This window comes from Pongo pygmaeus, chromosome 13 (genome assembly GCF_028885625.2).
Source record: "Pongo pygmaeus isolate AG05252 chromosome 13, NHGRI_mPonPyg2-v2.0_pri, whole genome shotgun sequence".
Taxonomy (NCBI): Eukaryota; Metazoa; Chordata; class Mammalia; order Primates; family Hominidae; genus Pongo; species Pongo pygmaeus.
The window spans coordinates 120,603,771-120,620,082 of NC_072386.2; the positions used below are offsets into that span (position 1 = coordinate 120,603,771).

Below are 16,312 nucleotides of genomic sequence, written 5' to 3' on the forward strand. Positions count from 1 at the left end.
CTTTAGGAAGCCTCTCAGAGTTCAGAGACAATGCCCTCCCTGACCTCAAAATCAGTTTTCCACAGTGTACGAAACTCATCTCCGCGGTTTTTAATCTGTCAGAAGAACTGTATTTTGATATCTTGATTCCCTTTTCAAAGCAACTGCTCTCTTTACTCTGTGTATGAGCTTTAAGGAGAAAGTATCAACAGTTTCAGGCTTTGACATATGCTTACTTGTTAGAAAGCTCTGGCTAAATTGTGATGTCAAGTGCCTTTACTTAAGTGAGGCTATGTTCATAAAGAGAGAGAAATTTTGTGCTGGGCACGGTGGCTCATGCCTGTAATACCAGCACTTTGGGTGGCCAAGATGGGTGGATCATGAGGTCAGGAGTTTGAGACCAGCCTGGCCAACAAAGTGAAACCCCGTCTCTGCTAAAAATATAAAAAACTAGCTGGGCGTGGTGGCGGGCGCCTGTAATCCCAGCTACTTGGGAGGCTGAGGCAGGAGAATCACTTGAACCCGGGAAGCGGAGGTTGCAGTGAGCCGAGATCGTGCCACTGTACTCCAGCCTAGGCGACAATGCAAGACTCCATCTCAAAAAAAAAAAATAGAGAGAGAAATTTCTTCAAATAACCAGGGATAAGCCAGGCATTTAGAAAAGAGATTTTACTTTAAAACCTCAATTCTTTTGAAACAAGGGCAAGGCAGGCTTGGGGCAGGGTAGAAAGAAGGGACCCAGTTAATGTAATTCCAGAAGCAAGTTGCATTTGCCAAGCAGCTTACATGGGGGCTTGTGACTGGGTTCCTAGGCTGATTATGATAAAATGCCAGGGTGATGTGCTGGGAAGTGTGTGATTTAGCAAATAGTTGACCACAAAAGGCCACGCAAAGACCTTTCAGCTAATGTTCTCAAAGACACACTCGTCAGACACACTGACTGACTCTCTAATGTGTGTGTGTGTGTGTTAGAGATAAGAGTTGAGTGAAACCAGAATGGAAGTGACTATTCCTAATAGCAAAGCAAAGAAGTTTAATTTGACTCTAAATCTAAGATGAAGCAAAACTAACCTTTAATATAAAAATAAAGACTTGTTTTCCATATACTATACAATATTTATTTGAAAACTGGATTATTGTGGATTATGGATTTCACCACGTTGGTCGGGCTGGTCTCGAACTCCCGACCTCAGGCGATCTGCCCACCTCCGCCTCCCAAAGTCCTGGGATTACAGGAATGAGCCACCATGCGCAGCCTCTTGCTACAGTCTTTTGTTAAAATATCAGAGCACTTTCGATCTCAGAAAACAGAATCTCTCTATCTGACCTCCACGTGCCCTTCTTTCACCTGCCCAAGGCAGGATTCTGATGTGGCCATATGATCCTCATTCAAGAGGCTTCATGAGGATCCTGCCCCACACCCTGAAGGAAGGAAGGCTGCACAGGGAGGCCAAGAAGAATCTGCACAGACAGGCCCTGCTGGGTGTCACTACCTGATCTATTAGGATGCGATCAGGCCCTTTCTGACCAATCTCATTTCCACATGCTTGTCCACGCTTCAAGTCTATCTGATGAAGTCTCAGAAAAGGCCCAAGAGGACAGGGTTTTTGGGGAGATTCCTAGAGAGTGGCTGCCCGGGGAGGGCATGGACGCTGTGTGCCCCCTCCCTGATACCTTGCCCTAAGCATCTCTTCATCTGTATCTTTTATAATATCCTTTGTAATAAACCAGTAAATGCGGTGGCCAGGCACGGTGGCTCACGCCTATAATCCCAGCACTTTGGGAGGCTGAGGCAGGCAGATCACAAGGTCAGGAGTTCGAAACCAGCCTGACCAACATAGAGAAACCCTGTCTCGACTAAAGACACAAAAAATTAGCCAAGCATGGTGGCACCTGCTTGTAGTTCCAGCTACTCGGGAGGCTGAGGCAGGAGAATTGCTTGAACCTGGGAGGCGGAGGTTGTGGTGAGCCAAGATCACGCCATTACACTCCAGCCTGGGCGACAGGCGAGATTCTGTCTCAAAAAAAAAAAAAACAACAACAACCCAAAAACAAACCAGTAAATATGTTTCCCTGAGTTCTGTGAGCTGCTCCTGCAAATTAATTGAACCCAAAGAGGGGGTCATGGGAACCCCAACTTGAAGCTAGTCCATCAGAAGTCCTGGAAGCCTGGACTTGCGAGTGGTGGGAAGGAGGGGACAGTCCTTCAGGACTGAGCCCTCAACCCCCAGGATCAGCCACTATCTCCAGGTAGATAGCATCAGAATGGAATTGAATTAAAGGACACCCAGCTAGTGTCTGCTACTTGATATATAGAGGAAACCTCCACATATTTGGTCACAGAAATCTTCTGTGTTGATTGTCATAGTGGAACAGCAGAGGAAAAACGGTTTGAGTTTTATCAAACGAGCATGTTTTCCAGTTAAAAACACAATGTTAAGATACACTGCTTCAGAAATCAGGAAATCTAGGCCAGGCGCGGTAGCTCATGCCTGTAATCTTGGCACTTTGGGAGGCCGAGGCGGGTGGATCACCTGAGGTCGGGAGTTTGAGACCAGTCTGACCAACATGGAAAAACCCCATCTCTACTAAAAATACAAAATTAGCCAGGTGTGGTGGCGCCCGTCTGTAATCCCAGCTACTCGGGAGGCTGAGGCAGGAAAATCGCTTGAACCCGGGAGGTGGAGGTTGTGGTGAGCCGAGATTGCGCCACTGCGCACTCCAGCCTGGGCAACATGAGCAAAACTCCAACTCAAAAAAGAAAAAGTCACGAAATCTGGCAAGTGGTCAACATTCACCTCTTTAATATGTGCTGAGCCTTGCTATGTGCTGTGAGTCCAACAGAACTTTCTACAGTGATGGCAATGTTCTATGGCCGCGCTTTCCAACACAGAAGCCATGTGTGGCTGTGAAGCATTTGAAATGTGGCTGGTGAAATTGTGGAACTGAATTTTTAAAAATTTATTTAATTTTAATTAATTAAAACTCAATAGCGACTGGGTGTGGTGGCTCACACCTGTAATCCCAGCAATTTGGGAGGCCGAGGTGGGCGGATCACCTGAGGTCAGAAATTCAAGACCAGCCTGGCCAACATGGTGAAACCCCGTCTCTACAAAAATACAAAAATTAGCCAGGCATGATGGCAGGTGCCTGTAATCCCAGCTACTCGGGAGGCTGAATCAGGAGAAACGCTTCAACCCGGGAGGCGGAGGATGCAGTGAGCCAGGATCATGCCACTGCACTCCATCCTCAGTGACAGAGCAAGACTCCATCTCAAAACAAAAACAAAAACAAAAAACTCAATAGCCACATGTGGTAAGTGGCTACCACATTGGACAACAGCTTTAGCCTCTGTGCAGGTGTATAAACAGGTGCAAAGAAATCTATCAGTAAAACACACTGTACTGATGACTTATAAATAGATAAGAAAACAACAAAGACAGGCCATAACAGGAGGAGTTGGTATGGGAAGAGAGGGTCATATACATGTACCTATGTTTTAAGTGGCTTGAGTTCTGTAAGAGAACCTTGTTCTATGTACTAATAAAATCAAATCTGGCCGGGCCTGGTGGCTCACGCATGTAATCCCAGCACTGTGGGGGGCTGAAGTGGGTGGATCACCTGAGATCAGGAGCTCCAGATCAGCCTGGCCAGCATGGTGAAACCCCATCTCTATTAAAAATACAAAAATTAGCTGGGTGTGGTGGCACGCCCCTATAATCCCAGTTACTTGAGAGGCTGAGGCATGAGAATCGCTTGAACCCAGGAGGTGGAGGTTGCAGTGAGCCGAGATCGCGCCACTGCACTCCAGCCTGAGGGACAGAGCGAGACTCTGTCTCCTAAAAGAAAAAAAATCAAACCCTTGCTTGTTGACAGCTTCCCCCCACCCCAAAATAGCACAAGCTCCATGTAATACTACCTCTTCAGATTTTGGGTTTTTTGTTTTGTTTTATAGTTTTTTTTTTTTTGAGACAGGGTTTCATTCTGTCACCCAAGGCTGGAGCAGCCTCGACCTCCTGGGCTCAATCAATCCTCCTGCCTCAGCCTCCAGTATAGCTGGGACCACAGGCACAGACCACTATGCTGCTCAGGCTGGTCTAGAACTGCTGGGCGCAAGTGATCTGCCTGCCCCCACCTCCCAAAGTGCAGAGATTACAGGTGTGAGCCACCACACCTGGTCCCACATCTTTTTCCTTTTGTCATTTTTTTTTTTTTTTTTTTTTTGAGACATGGTCTCACTCTGTCACCCAGGCTGGAGTCCAGTGGCGCAATGATAGCTCACTGCAACTTTGAACTCCTGGGCTCAGGCAATCCTCCTGCCTCAGCCTTCCAAAGCACTGGGATTCCAGGCATGAACCACTGTGCCCAGCCAGCACTTCACTTCTTTGTTGCCTTCAAAGTAATGGTATAAAGCAAAAATTCAATACCAAGTTGGTAAAATAATTTGTATTTCAAACAGAAAGACTGCCTAAAAATATTACCTTTTGCTCCTAGCACCCAGAAAAACAATGAATAAAGGGAAATAAGGAAACCCTGGCAGTTGAGAAGGCCTCCTAGTCAATAGCTCCAGTTTCTCCCAAGTTCATACTGCAGATGAACTTGTAGTTCATTTAAGTATCTAGATCTCTTTCCTTCATGTAGAGACCTTAATCAAAGACTCTTCTCAGGATTTTATTTCACAGCCTAAGAAATGTTTAATAAAATACTCTTTTTCTTTAAGGTTGGGTCCATTACCAAATACTGAGTCATGTTGAAAAAATTATGTATATACATACATACATATATATATATATATATATCTCACCATAAAATACTATCCTAGGTTATCAACAGTGTGCTTATAGTGCTGATCTTACTCCTACTTGAACTGTCACAGTTGATCACTGTCCATTATTTTAGGATATTCTTAGCTGTGGAGTTTGAGAAGACTATGAAACTATTATACATATTTGAAGTATAGTTATAGGTTATGTTAGTTACTTTTAATAAATTTAACGATTAGTTTGACTGTTGACTAGGCATATACAATTAAGTAGAAACGACACAAAACACTGAGTGAATAATTCTAAAAAGGCTTAGGAGGCTTTTTTCACTGTCCATGAAATCATCTTGTGGCCTCTTAAATCAGCTATGCACAAGGCACCAACATATCTATGTCGCACCATAAAGATTCCACAGTCTTCCATTCCCACAGGTGGCCTCAAACCTGGGTAGCAGCTGCTGGCTGGGATCATTCCTGCATAGCTCCTCCAGGCTCCCAGATTTTTTCATCTACTTCTATGGTTCTCAAATAGCAACACTTTTCAACTATTAATTTATTTTTAGTCAAAATGATCCAACAGACACCCCCCAAGATTTAATATTTACGTTCATATATATATATATATATATATTTGGAGACGGAGTCTTGCTCTGTCACCCAGGCTGGAGTCCAGTGGTGTAATCTCGGCTCACTGCACCCTTCACATCCCAGGTTCAAGCAGTTCGCTGCCTCGGCCTCCCGAGTAGCTGGGACTACGGGTGCACGCTGCCACGCCCGGCTAATTTTTTGTTTTTTCGTAGAGACGGGGTTTCACCGTGTTGCCAGGGTTGGTCTCGAACTCCTGAGCTCAGGCAATCCACCCGCCTTGGCCTCCCAAAGTGCTAGGATTACAGGCATGAGCCACTGCGCCCGGCCTTTACGTTAATATTTATATAGACACTTTATTAACATTTGTCCTCCTCTAAAGGCCCCAGGAATAACACCAAGTCGTGAGTTAAATGTTAATTTTCTTAGCAACTTGAAAAGATTAAGATCACCTCTATTAGATTCTGGACCTTTGTATCCAAGAAGTCTAATAAGGAAACACCAACAAAAGCACACATAAGAGAAACACAAACCAAGTTAACTTTGAAGATACATTGTGCATGGCATAGCATTCATAAAAGACACGCCAGAAAACCTGATTAGACTCAGGACATGCATGGAACAATTGTGCTTACCAGCTTGAGAGAAAGCTTCATGTAAAAATTGGAGAGGTATGGGAAAAATAGAGAGAAAGAGAAAAAAAAAAACAACACATCAGAAGAAGAGGAACTTGGTCAGTTCCGCCATATTAAAATAACACACACGTCTACCCGCTGATTTATAAAAATGACTCGTAGCAGATCTGTGCAAAAGTTCACAAGAAGGGCTGCTCCCTAATAAAATTTTTCTTAGCCTCCACATTGCCAGAGCCAAAGATCAGATAGAAAAGGAGGGTTTCTGTTACAGGCCTGTATTGGCCATCTCAGCCTAGATGTAAATTAAAGTAAGCTTATAGTCAGTGACACATAATGACTATCAAAGAAAAAATACAGGGCCGGGTGCGGTGGCTCATGCCTGTAATCCCAGCACTTTGGGAGGTCGAGGCAGGTGGATCACCTGAGGTCGGGAGTTCGAGACCAGCCTGACCAACATGGAGAAACCCTGTCTCTACTAAAAATACAGTATTAGCCGGGTGTGGTGGTGCACACCTGTAATCCCAGCTATTCAGGAGGCTGAGGCAGGAGAATCGCTTGAACCCGGGAGGTGGAGGTTGCAGTGAGCTGAGGTCGCGCATTGCACTCCAGCCTGGGCAACAAGAGCGAAACTCCATCTCAAAAAAAAAACCAAAAAAAAAAAGAAAAAATATAATCACACAACTTTTGGTTCTCCAAATTTCCCATGGAAAGTTTTACACAGACTAAAACAAGTCTGAACACCAATTACTTCCATGACAGGAAAGTAATATTTTAATCTTAAGGAGTTCTAATAAATATAAACATTGACATGAAGGCAAAGTCTGAAATTGGTGAATTGGTAACAAAGGGCTGACTAGCGTTGCTCTAAGAAACTACCTGCAGGACCCGGAATGCCTCTTGCAGCCAGGCTAGAGGACAACATTCTCTCCCACCCGAGAAGCATGTGCCACCCCTTGCTCCGTGGAGGGTGTCTGCTGAGGCTTTCTATGAAACTCTGAGCCCTGTCCATAGAGGTTATTTGGAGAATTATCCACTGTGACTGTTTTTTTTTTTTTTTTTTTTTTTTTTTTTTTGAGACAGTGTCTCGCACTATCGCCCAGGCGGGAGTGCAGTGGCGCAATCTCGGCTCACTGCCACCTCTGCCTCCCAGGTTCAAGCGACTTTCCCGCTTCAGCCTCCTGAGTAGCTGGGATTACAGGTGCCTGCCACCATGCCCAGCTAATTTTTTGTATTTTTAGTAGAGACGGGGTTTCGCCTTGTTGGTCAGGCTGGTCTTGAACTCCTGACCTCGTGATCCGCCCGCCTCCCAAAGTGCTGGGATTATAGGCGTGAGCTACTGTGCCCAGCTGTGACTGCTCTTTTTAAAGTATTTATTTACTTATCAATTTGCTGACTTTTGGTTTTGTTTTTGGAGACAGGGCAGGTTGTACAGTGGCACAATCCCAGCTCACTGAAGCCTCAACCTCTAGAGCTCAAGTGATCCTCACACCTCAGCCTCCTGAGTAGTTGGGACTACAGATACGTGCCACCACGTCCGGCTAAGTTTTGTATTTTTTGGTAGAGATGGGGGTTTCACCATGTTGCCCAGGTTGATATCGAACTCCTGAGCTCAAATGATCCACCCACTCCAGCCTTCCAAAGTGCTGGGATTACAGGTGTGAGCCACCACACGCAGCCTAAAAAACTAATTCTTAATTTAAGATTGATTCAAAGTTGACACTTCTTTGTAAATAAAAAATAACCTTTTAAATAAATTGTCCCTATATAGAAACATGAGATTTTAAAGGAAAGAAACAGAAAGACAAACTTTTGCAGGGGGAAAATGGTAATACAGTCACATTCCTGACTGTCTGACATGGGCAGTCTACAGTGATTCCAGCCCGCCTGTGAACTTGAGCATAGATCTACTTATCACAACTGGAATTCATCGTACGCACAGACAAGACTTATGGTGCACAGCAGAAAACTCCAAGTATCTTTCCTACAAGGCACACTATCATATACAGATATTTTCTCACACATTGTTGTCTAAACATTGCTAATTCAAAGAACTAACATTTCAACTAGATACATTATTTGCTCTCTACTCGGCTACTTTCTTTACGCAAAGTTATATATTCTTTCTTAAGCATTCCACAGACAGAGTTCTCACCTCAAAATATTGTATGGGAAGATTATTAACACTTCATAGTAAAAATGAGTCATTAGGATTGAACAGAAATCCCCATTGAATAGGAAATACCAAATTCTCAGACAAATTCGATTTTATTTGTGACGGATGATCTATCTATTAATACAAGAAGTGCCATCACAGTACGTGGAATTTCTTTTTAATCATTATTTCAGTCTGAAGTTGTAAGCCAGCCAATTAGAATTTCTCTTAAAATTAGAAAGCGAAATCATTGGCTAAAATAATAATTTTGAAGATTTCATTAAGTGCATTGCTAGACACCTGAAGAATTAAAAAGCTGTCAGTTTCAGGCAACAGTTAAAGAGCCGTGGGAGCCACAAGCATCAATAACACATGGGGAACACAGCCCGGGCGAGTCCATGTGTTATTGGACAGTCACAGTACTAACCTCAAGTACAAAGAAAGGGGACAGTGAAAATAAATATATAGATATATAGAGAGAAGCAAAATCATTTTACTGTGCTAGGAAATCGCTCACGTTTCCTTGATTTGTTTGTTTGTTCTCCAAGCTTTAGGGCATAACTCCCTTATGGATCCATTTGTTACAAACATGGATATGGGTGACTGAGCTACACTGCCGTCTATAAGAGTGTCACTCTCCCTTGACCACACACTGCAGCTGTGTTTTATGCATGAAATTCTGCGGTAAAGTCATACCCAATGACATCTCAGACGGCAGTCACAGTCTCTTTAAAGATTTTACCAGAACTAGAATGAAAAGAGAAAAACAAAAAAAAACAAAAAAACAAGCTCAGCTCACCACTGTTATTAGAAAGTTTGCTTCCTTTATTCATGCAAGCTTTTCGGATAAAGTTCCGTATGGTTGAATTTATACAATTAGGCTTTTCTTTTTTTTTTTTTTTTTTTCCTGGTGTCCAGTTCTCTCAATTAAGAATTTCATTTCGTAGTGTGGAAGCATAACGAGTGCCTCTGGGTCCCCAGTCTTGGTGCTGTGAATGGGGTTAGTGGCTGTGCCATGACTGTATGACCTGGCCATCACAGGTGAACTTACAACATAGTCCCTAGCCTCAAAGGCATACGTGGGTTTCCCTATCGTCCTCTTCATGAGTTCTTTGTGAAAACAGAAAGACTGAGTCTGCCAATAACCAGTAAGAGAACAAGATAAAATAAATAAAATTAACCATAAGACTTTAACATATGACAAACAACTGGTAAGGATTTTCAAAATCTTTTGGTCAACTTTGATGGTATTTTTCCATACAATGAACTCTAAAATACGAAAAACATACGTCCATATTTTAGATATAGAAGTCTCTTGCACAGGCCAGAAAATGAAACCTTAATTTAAGCAATAAAATTCCCCTTTGTAGACTGCAAACGGAGAACATGCTATCTAGTTTCATTTTTCTTCAACTTAACGTAAAAATGAAATAATGGTTAATGCTCTGGCGGCATCTTTAAACATATTCCGTGAAACAAAATTTCCTTACAAATGTCAACAGCTTACAACAAATAATATTTTATCCTGTTTAATTATTTAGAAACAAAATTAGTTATGTGGAGATATGTTTGCATGGGATTTATATACTCTGATAATAGAAACAAATTATTGACATCTGAATCTGAAAGCTTCAAAACATGATAAATTAAAAGACATAATAAAATCACAGATTTGTTATTCTGTCAGGAACTTTTTCTAGTTAAATTATTGTTGGCATAATAGTGTTAAGTTACAAAGTAGAATAAATGAGAAGGTAGGAAGGGCTGTACCACTTTGGTCACAGAAGCTGTCAGCCATGCCATGGATGTCCCATGCAAGATCCATGTTGAGACTGCTTAAAAATGAAATCTATTTCTCCAAACTTTAGATTTGTTTTTTGAGCTTGTGCTTCCTCTTTTTTTGCGCTGCTATGTCCTAGAGGAAGGAACATTAATTCTCACCCTAAGAACAGACTGACCAAAAGTGAGGGAAGCAAAACTATTTCTCTATTTCTTTACGATTGCTTCTAATGGGTATACGTATGTGGTTTAATCTCAGGAAAATAAACTCATCATGTGGGAAATTTTTTTTTAACAAAGATTTGCTGAGCACATGTTTGAGGAGTAAGAAATAAAATTCATATTGCTGATTATGGTAAAACAGAGATTTTCCTTTAAATCATCAAAAGAACCAGTTTCCCATTCCCATTTCACTGTTTTAAGTGTTAACTTTTTTTTTTTTTTTTTTTTTTTAGACGGAGTCTCACTCTGTCACCCAGGCTGGAGTGCAGTGGCATGATCTCGGCTCACTGCAACCTCTGCCTCCTGGGTTCAAGCGATTCTCCTGCCTCAGCCTCCTAAGTATCTGGGATTACAGGTGCGCACCACCATGCCCAGCTAATTTTTGTATTTTTAGTAGAGATGGGGTTTCACCATGTTGGTCAGGCTGGTCTCAAACTCCTGACCTCGTGATCCACCCACCTCAGCCTCCCAAAGTGCTGGGGTTACAGGTGTGAGTCATAGCGCCCAGCTTATCTTTTTCTAACCATCCTTTTCTTACATTTATTGATTACTGAATTCTTTGGTCTTTTTCTAAATAGAGAATATGAACCACAGATTCACAAACCATTTTTGGCCAACAGACTGTGTAATGTTAAGAGAAAACTGGAATAGACACATAAACAAATGGTAAACAATCATGAATATTCATCATGAGAGTCCAAAAAAATACAGAGATAATATATAAATACAACACATGAGTGCTTGGTAAAGCGGCAGAGATGGGTTAACTGACAGTTCATATGAAACTTTCAGTCTAGCAAAAACACCCTTGTCTTGGAAATTCTTGGATTAACAATGAGTGGAGTTCTAAACGCCAGCATCATTGAGCCAAGAAGCTGCAGATTACTCAAGTCCTAATTATACATCTCAGCACAATCCATCATCCACTCTTGAAGCTGTATTCTGCCTTCCACCAATGGCTTTTTTCACATCTTCAGGAAATTACATTCCTAATTCTTAACCTGATATGATAGATAGCATTAAAGCAAGATAATTCAAGATAATTCTACCAACCATAAATTTGAGATTCTCATATTAAAGGAACTCTGCATATAAGGAAATATTGTTTTGTCCCTTATTTTTAAAAAGCATTGATAATAACCTTGTTATCAATTATGTATTTACATTCTTTACTTTTTTTTTTTGGAGAAAGGGTCTCACTCTGTTGCCCTGGCTGGGCTCCAGCAATCCTCCCATCTCAGCCTCCACTAGGACTACAGGCACATGCCACTATGCCTGGCTATTTTTTCATGGTTTTTTTTTTTTTTTTTTGAGACAGAGTCTTGCTCTGTCGTCCAGGCTGGAGTGCAATGGCGTGATCTTGGCTCACTGCAACCTCCGCTTCCCAGGTTCAAGCGATTCTCCTGCCTCAGTCTCCCAAGTAGCTGGGATTACAGGCACCCACCCACATTAACCACATCCGGCTAACTTTTGTATTTTTAGTAGAGACGGGGTTTTACCATGTTGGTCAGGCTGGTCTCGAACTCCTAACCTCAGGTGATCCGCCCGCCTTGGTCTCCCAAAGTGCTGGGATCACGGGCATGAGCCACTGTGCCAGGCCTCTTTTTTACACAGAGTTGTTTTTGTGGAAATATGATTGTCAGGTTAACAATGACTACTGTTATTCTTTTACTGGTAACCAGCTGTTGATTACAAGTCTAAGAAGGACATCTCTCCTCTAGTTAATTAGTTGTAGTTTAGAATCTTTTCCCATGCCAATGTGTCAGTTGACACTCAAGAAAGGATGGCATCCACCTCTGGCTTTGGGGCACTACCAGGTACTATTTGGAAAGAAGTAACCCAACTGTCAGTTGACTGGAGAGTCCAGGAGAAGGGAAAAGTAAAACTTATGTTTGTACTTGAAAGCATTCCACTACAACTGTATTGCAACTCCCACAGGGTAGGATTAAAAAAAAAAAAAGGAGCAAACCTTACTGGATATGTTAACGCTGCTGGGATTACAGGCGTGGGCCACTGGGCCCGGTCTAAAGATCTGTTTACTCATTATATTCATTATAAAAGACATTTTGGGAAGGCTTAGACTGGACTGGCCATTGAAAATGATTTGGGAATCTACACATTGCTTTATGCCAATCTTTCTCTATAAATGAAACTGGTATCTACATTGGATGGCTGCACCAATTCCATTATCTCTGTGATGTAAGCACATCAATCTTAATGAGGACAGCAGACTTCAATCTTAATAACATCCACTTACGAGTCAATATAGTAGTTTCTCCCTGAATGTGGATGTCACAGAATCTCAGACTCTGTAATCAGACTCCCTGGATCTAAATCCCGGCTCTGTATCTTCCCACCTTCACCTTTTTATGCCTCAATTTCCTTACAGTAAAATAAGGAAATATGAGTACTACCTGGGCTTCATAGGATGGCTGGAAAAAAGTAAATGACACACAGAACAGAGCTTTGCACACAATAAGTGCTCAGTAAGTGTCAGCTGCTTTTATTGTTTCATCCTTTAAAGAGAAATTCTGCATCAGGCCTCTTCCAATCAACAGATATTTTATCAACATCTTATAATCTCACTAAAATAGCAAATGAAACCACTGTGACTTATGACTCTTCTCCTTTCAACCCTGAGGCGTAGCTCAGGCAAGTATCTTCATTATACTCACATTGCTTCAGTAGCTATTAAGGCAATATTTTCTGACTTACACAGTCACTTCCAATTCCTCATCTCATAGGTTGCTAGTTTTATGTTTTTATTATTTATTTACTTATTTTTTTTTAGAGATGGGGTTTGACTATGTTGTCCTGGCTGGTCTTGAACTCCTGAGCTCAAGCAATCTTCCTGCCTCGGCCTTCCAAAGTGCCAGGATTACAGGCATGAGACACTGCGCTTGTCCTATTTATTTTTACATATTTTTTTTAAGAGATGGGGGTCTCACTATGGTGTCCAAGCTGGTTTTGAACTCCTGAGCTCAAGCAATCCTCCTGCCTTGGCCTCCCAAAGTGCTAGGATTACAGGTGTGAGCTATCACGCCCAGCCTCAGGTCACTAGTTTTAGAAATGAAATCTACGTTTTTTTTTTTTTTTTTGGTAAAATTAAGGTAGAAAAATGCATGACTTGGATGCTTTAAAGAGGAAGAGGGGTAAATTCCTTCCAAAATGTACTAGAAACAAAAAGAAAAAGGCCGGGTGCAGTGGCTCACACCTGTAATCCCAGCACTTTGTAAGGCCGAGGCGGGTGGATCACAAGGTCAAGAGATCGAGACTATCCTGGCCAACATGGTGAAATGCCGTTTCTACTAAAAATACAAAAATTAGCTGGGCGTGGTGGCATATGCCTGTAATCCCAGCTAATCAGGAGGCCAAGGCAGGAGAATCGCTCCCCACCCAGGAGGTGGAGGTTGCAGTGAGCCGAGATTGCACCACTGCATTCCAGTCTGGTGACAGAGCGAGACTCTGTCTGGAAAAAAAAAAAAGAAGAAGCAAACAAACAGAAAGAATTCTGGGCTGCCTGGTTTTCTCCTTTCTTCCAACCACCCGGCTTCCTTCTTTCTTCCTCTTTCTGGCTTTTCTTTCTAGTTATAATGTTTTGGTTTTTTTTTCAGCTTTTTTATATGTTGTGGGAAAACACAATGGATTCATTCACAAACAAAATTAGTTATGCAGAACCAAACATGCAACAAAAGCACGCCAGAGAGACAGGATTCCGGAGCAGAACTTACCCCACGCTTTAGGCTCCTGAAGCAGTGGATTTTGGGTTTGGAGGTCATGAACTCGTTGAAGCGGTGGGAGAGGGGTTCCTTTTGCTGCTTGGGAGACTGGGGGCCGTTGGGAACAGCAGAGGGTGAGGCAGAGGCAGGAGGGGGAGGGGGAGGCTGATGGGGGGATGTTAAAAGGGACATAAGCTACATGTAAGAGATGGAGCCGTGACAGAGTAAAAATCAGAAACAAGAAGACACAAAACAAAAATAAGCATCAAATAATATTTGAAATCCAACACAAGTAAAACACAAACAATTGAATTTTAGGCCATGGTCCAAAAGAAAACATGTAGGAGGTGGTTAAATGAAGAATATGATGAGAGTTGGGAGGTTTAGTAAGTAATGCGACAGAAGAGCAAGAAATATCTGACAAGAAGCTCGTGCAGACTTTCCCATGCAAACTATAGCTCTAGTTAGTTATTTTAAACCAGCTTAAGCCAGAGGGTAAATATTTCTACATTACCTAAACTAACATAGCTTGATGGGAGAAAATGAAAGACCTTCAATGCTAAGGTTGTGGAAACAGCAGTCTGTTTAAATTAACAAATAGTAAGTCATTCTAAAGTTAAAGCAGTAATGCTGCCTTGATCATATTCTACGTCCCCAGGTTAATGCTGTCATGCACCTATGTATCGCACTATGAAAAGAAAATGAAAAATGTTCATGGATACACATGTTAACATGAATTCAAAACCAAGTTATTAACATGGTAACAATTTCCAGTAGATGTGCGGATAAAGTGTTACAGGAATTTCCCACTACATCCTCTCTCCCAGCCAAGGTAACCAGCAGTCTAGGAGAGGAAGGAGGGAAAGGCATGATGCAAAATGGTGGAGAGGTCAGTACTCTGTTAGTGTGGGAGTCACGGTGCGAGGATAATGCATCTGAAATAAGACACAGGGCCATGGCAAAGATACCACCACCAAAAAGAAACACTGTCTCAACATAAAGTAGCACACTAGCTTTTTCTTCTGCATTCTGAAACTACAGGTTTAAGATCTTAGTTTTTCTAAGATTAAAAGATCAAGTCAAAATCTCCACATCTTAGAAAACTCGTATCACGCCAACCATCAGTACCTTATTTTTTTTGATGAACGGCCATAACTTTCCTTTGGATTTGCCACCAAATTTGAGGTCTGGTTTGCCTTCTCCTCTGGAATTTGAAAGGCTGTTATCTGACACAGTGCGCTTCATTGGCTGAGTGTAATCCTCAAATTCAATGTCTCCAGGAGGCTCAAACCCTGATTTATAAGCTTCTATTACCAGCTGTGAATCCTGAAATTATACCCACAAGCATATAAATACATTCAGAGGCATGCAAACACTTTTTAAACAATGAATTATGATGACCTCATACAGATGATAACTAACGAAATCGTACTGATTGATAATAACTTTTTTCCTAGTAGCGTTTTTTTTTTTTTTTTTTTTTTTTTTTTTGAGACAGAGTCTCACTCTGTTACCCAGGGTGGAGTGCAATGGCGTGATCTCGGTTCACTGCAACCTCTGCCTCCCAGGTTTAAGTGATTCTCCTGCCTCAGCCTCCCAAGTTGCTGGGATTACAGGCGTGTGCCATCACGCCCAGCTAATTTTTGTATTTTTGGTAGAGATAGGGTTTCGCCATGTTGGCCAGGCTGGTCTCAAATTCTTGACCTCAGGTGATACGCCTGCCTCGGCTTCCCAAAGTGCTGGGATTACAGGTATGAGTCACTACAGCTGGCCAGCTTTTTTCATCTCAAAAGCCATCATTTGAGCTTTTAGAATTTAGAACTATTGTTTTCTGATTTTTTTGTTTGTTTTTGAGACAGAGTCTCACTCTGTCACTCAGGCTGGAGTGTCGTGGCGTGATCTTGGCTCACTGCAACCCCTGCCTCCTGAGTTCCAGCAATTCTCGTGCCTCAGCCTCCCGAGTAGCTGGGACTACAGGGGCGTACCACCATGCCCAGCTAATTTTTGTATTTTTAGTAGAGATGGGGTTTTGCCATGTTGGCCAGGCTGGTCTTGAACTCCTGGCATCAAGTGATCCACCTGCCCTAGCCTCCCAAAGTGCTGGGATTACAAATGTGAGCCACCATGCCCAGCCAGCAGCATAACTTTTATGTTAAATATCTGTGTCTTCAAATTAACAGTAAAAGCCTATGCTGGTGTTCTAGTTTATATTTTTCTGAGAGAAACAGGTCTCTAGGAATTCAAATGGATAACACTGCCCTAAAGCAGTATTCTCAACCCTTCAGAGGTTTTGCCCTCCCAGAGGACATGTGACAATGTGTGGAGACATTTTTGATTGTCACAACTCAGGGAGTGCTAAACATTCTGAAATGCCCCCAACAAGAAAAATGATCTGGCCTAAGATAATGTCAAAAGTGCCTGAAGGAACCCTGTTTTGGCCGGGTGCAGTGGTTCACAACTATAATCCTAACACTTTGGG

General features: G+C 42.2%; 1 protein-coding gene across 23 annotated transcripts in view; it reads right to left on the bottom strand.

The window, feature by feature from the left end:
• The window catches only part of FNBP1 (formin binding protein 1), a 156,479-nt gene that overhangs the window by 21,202 nt on the left and 118,965 nt on the right, over window positions 1-16,312 (bottom strand). For 4 of the 23 annotated variants that reach the window (XM_054501215.2, XM_054501214.2, XM_054501212.2 and 1 more), the window contains exons 9-12: window positions 14,962-15,159; window positions 13,846-14,028; window positions 9,165-9,248; window positions 5,962-5,976 (exon numbers count right to left, since the gene is read on the bottom strand). In XM_054501215.2, the coding sequence (XP_054357190.1) occupies window positions 5,962-5,976; window positions 9,165-9,248; window positions 13,846-14,028; window positions 14,962-15,159 (480 nt within the window). The remainder of the gene's footprint in view (window positions 1-5,961; window positions 5,977-9,164; window positions 9,249-13,845; window positions 14,029-14,961; window positions 15,160-16,312) is intronic. The other 19 variants (XM_063650407.1, XM_063650406.1, XM_054501221.2 and 16 more) reach the window with 9 other exon arrangements.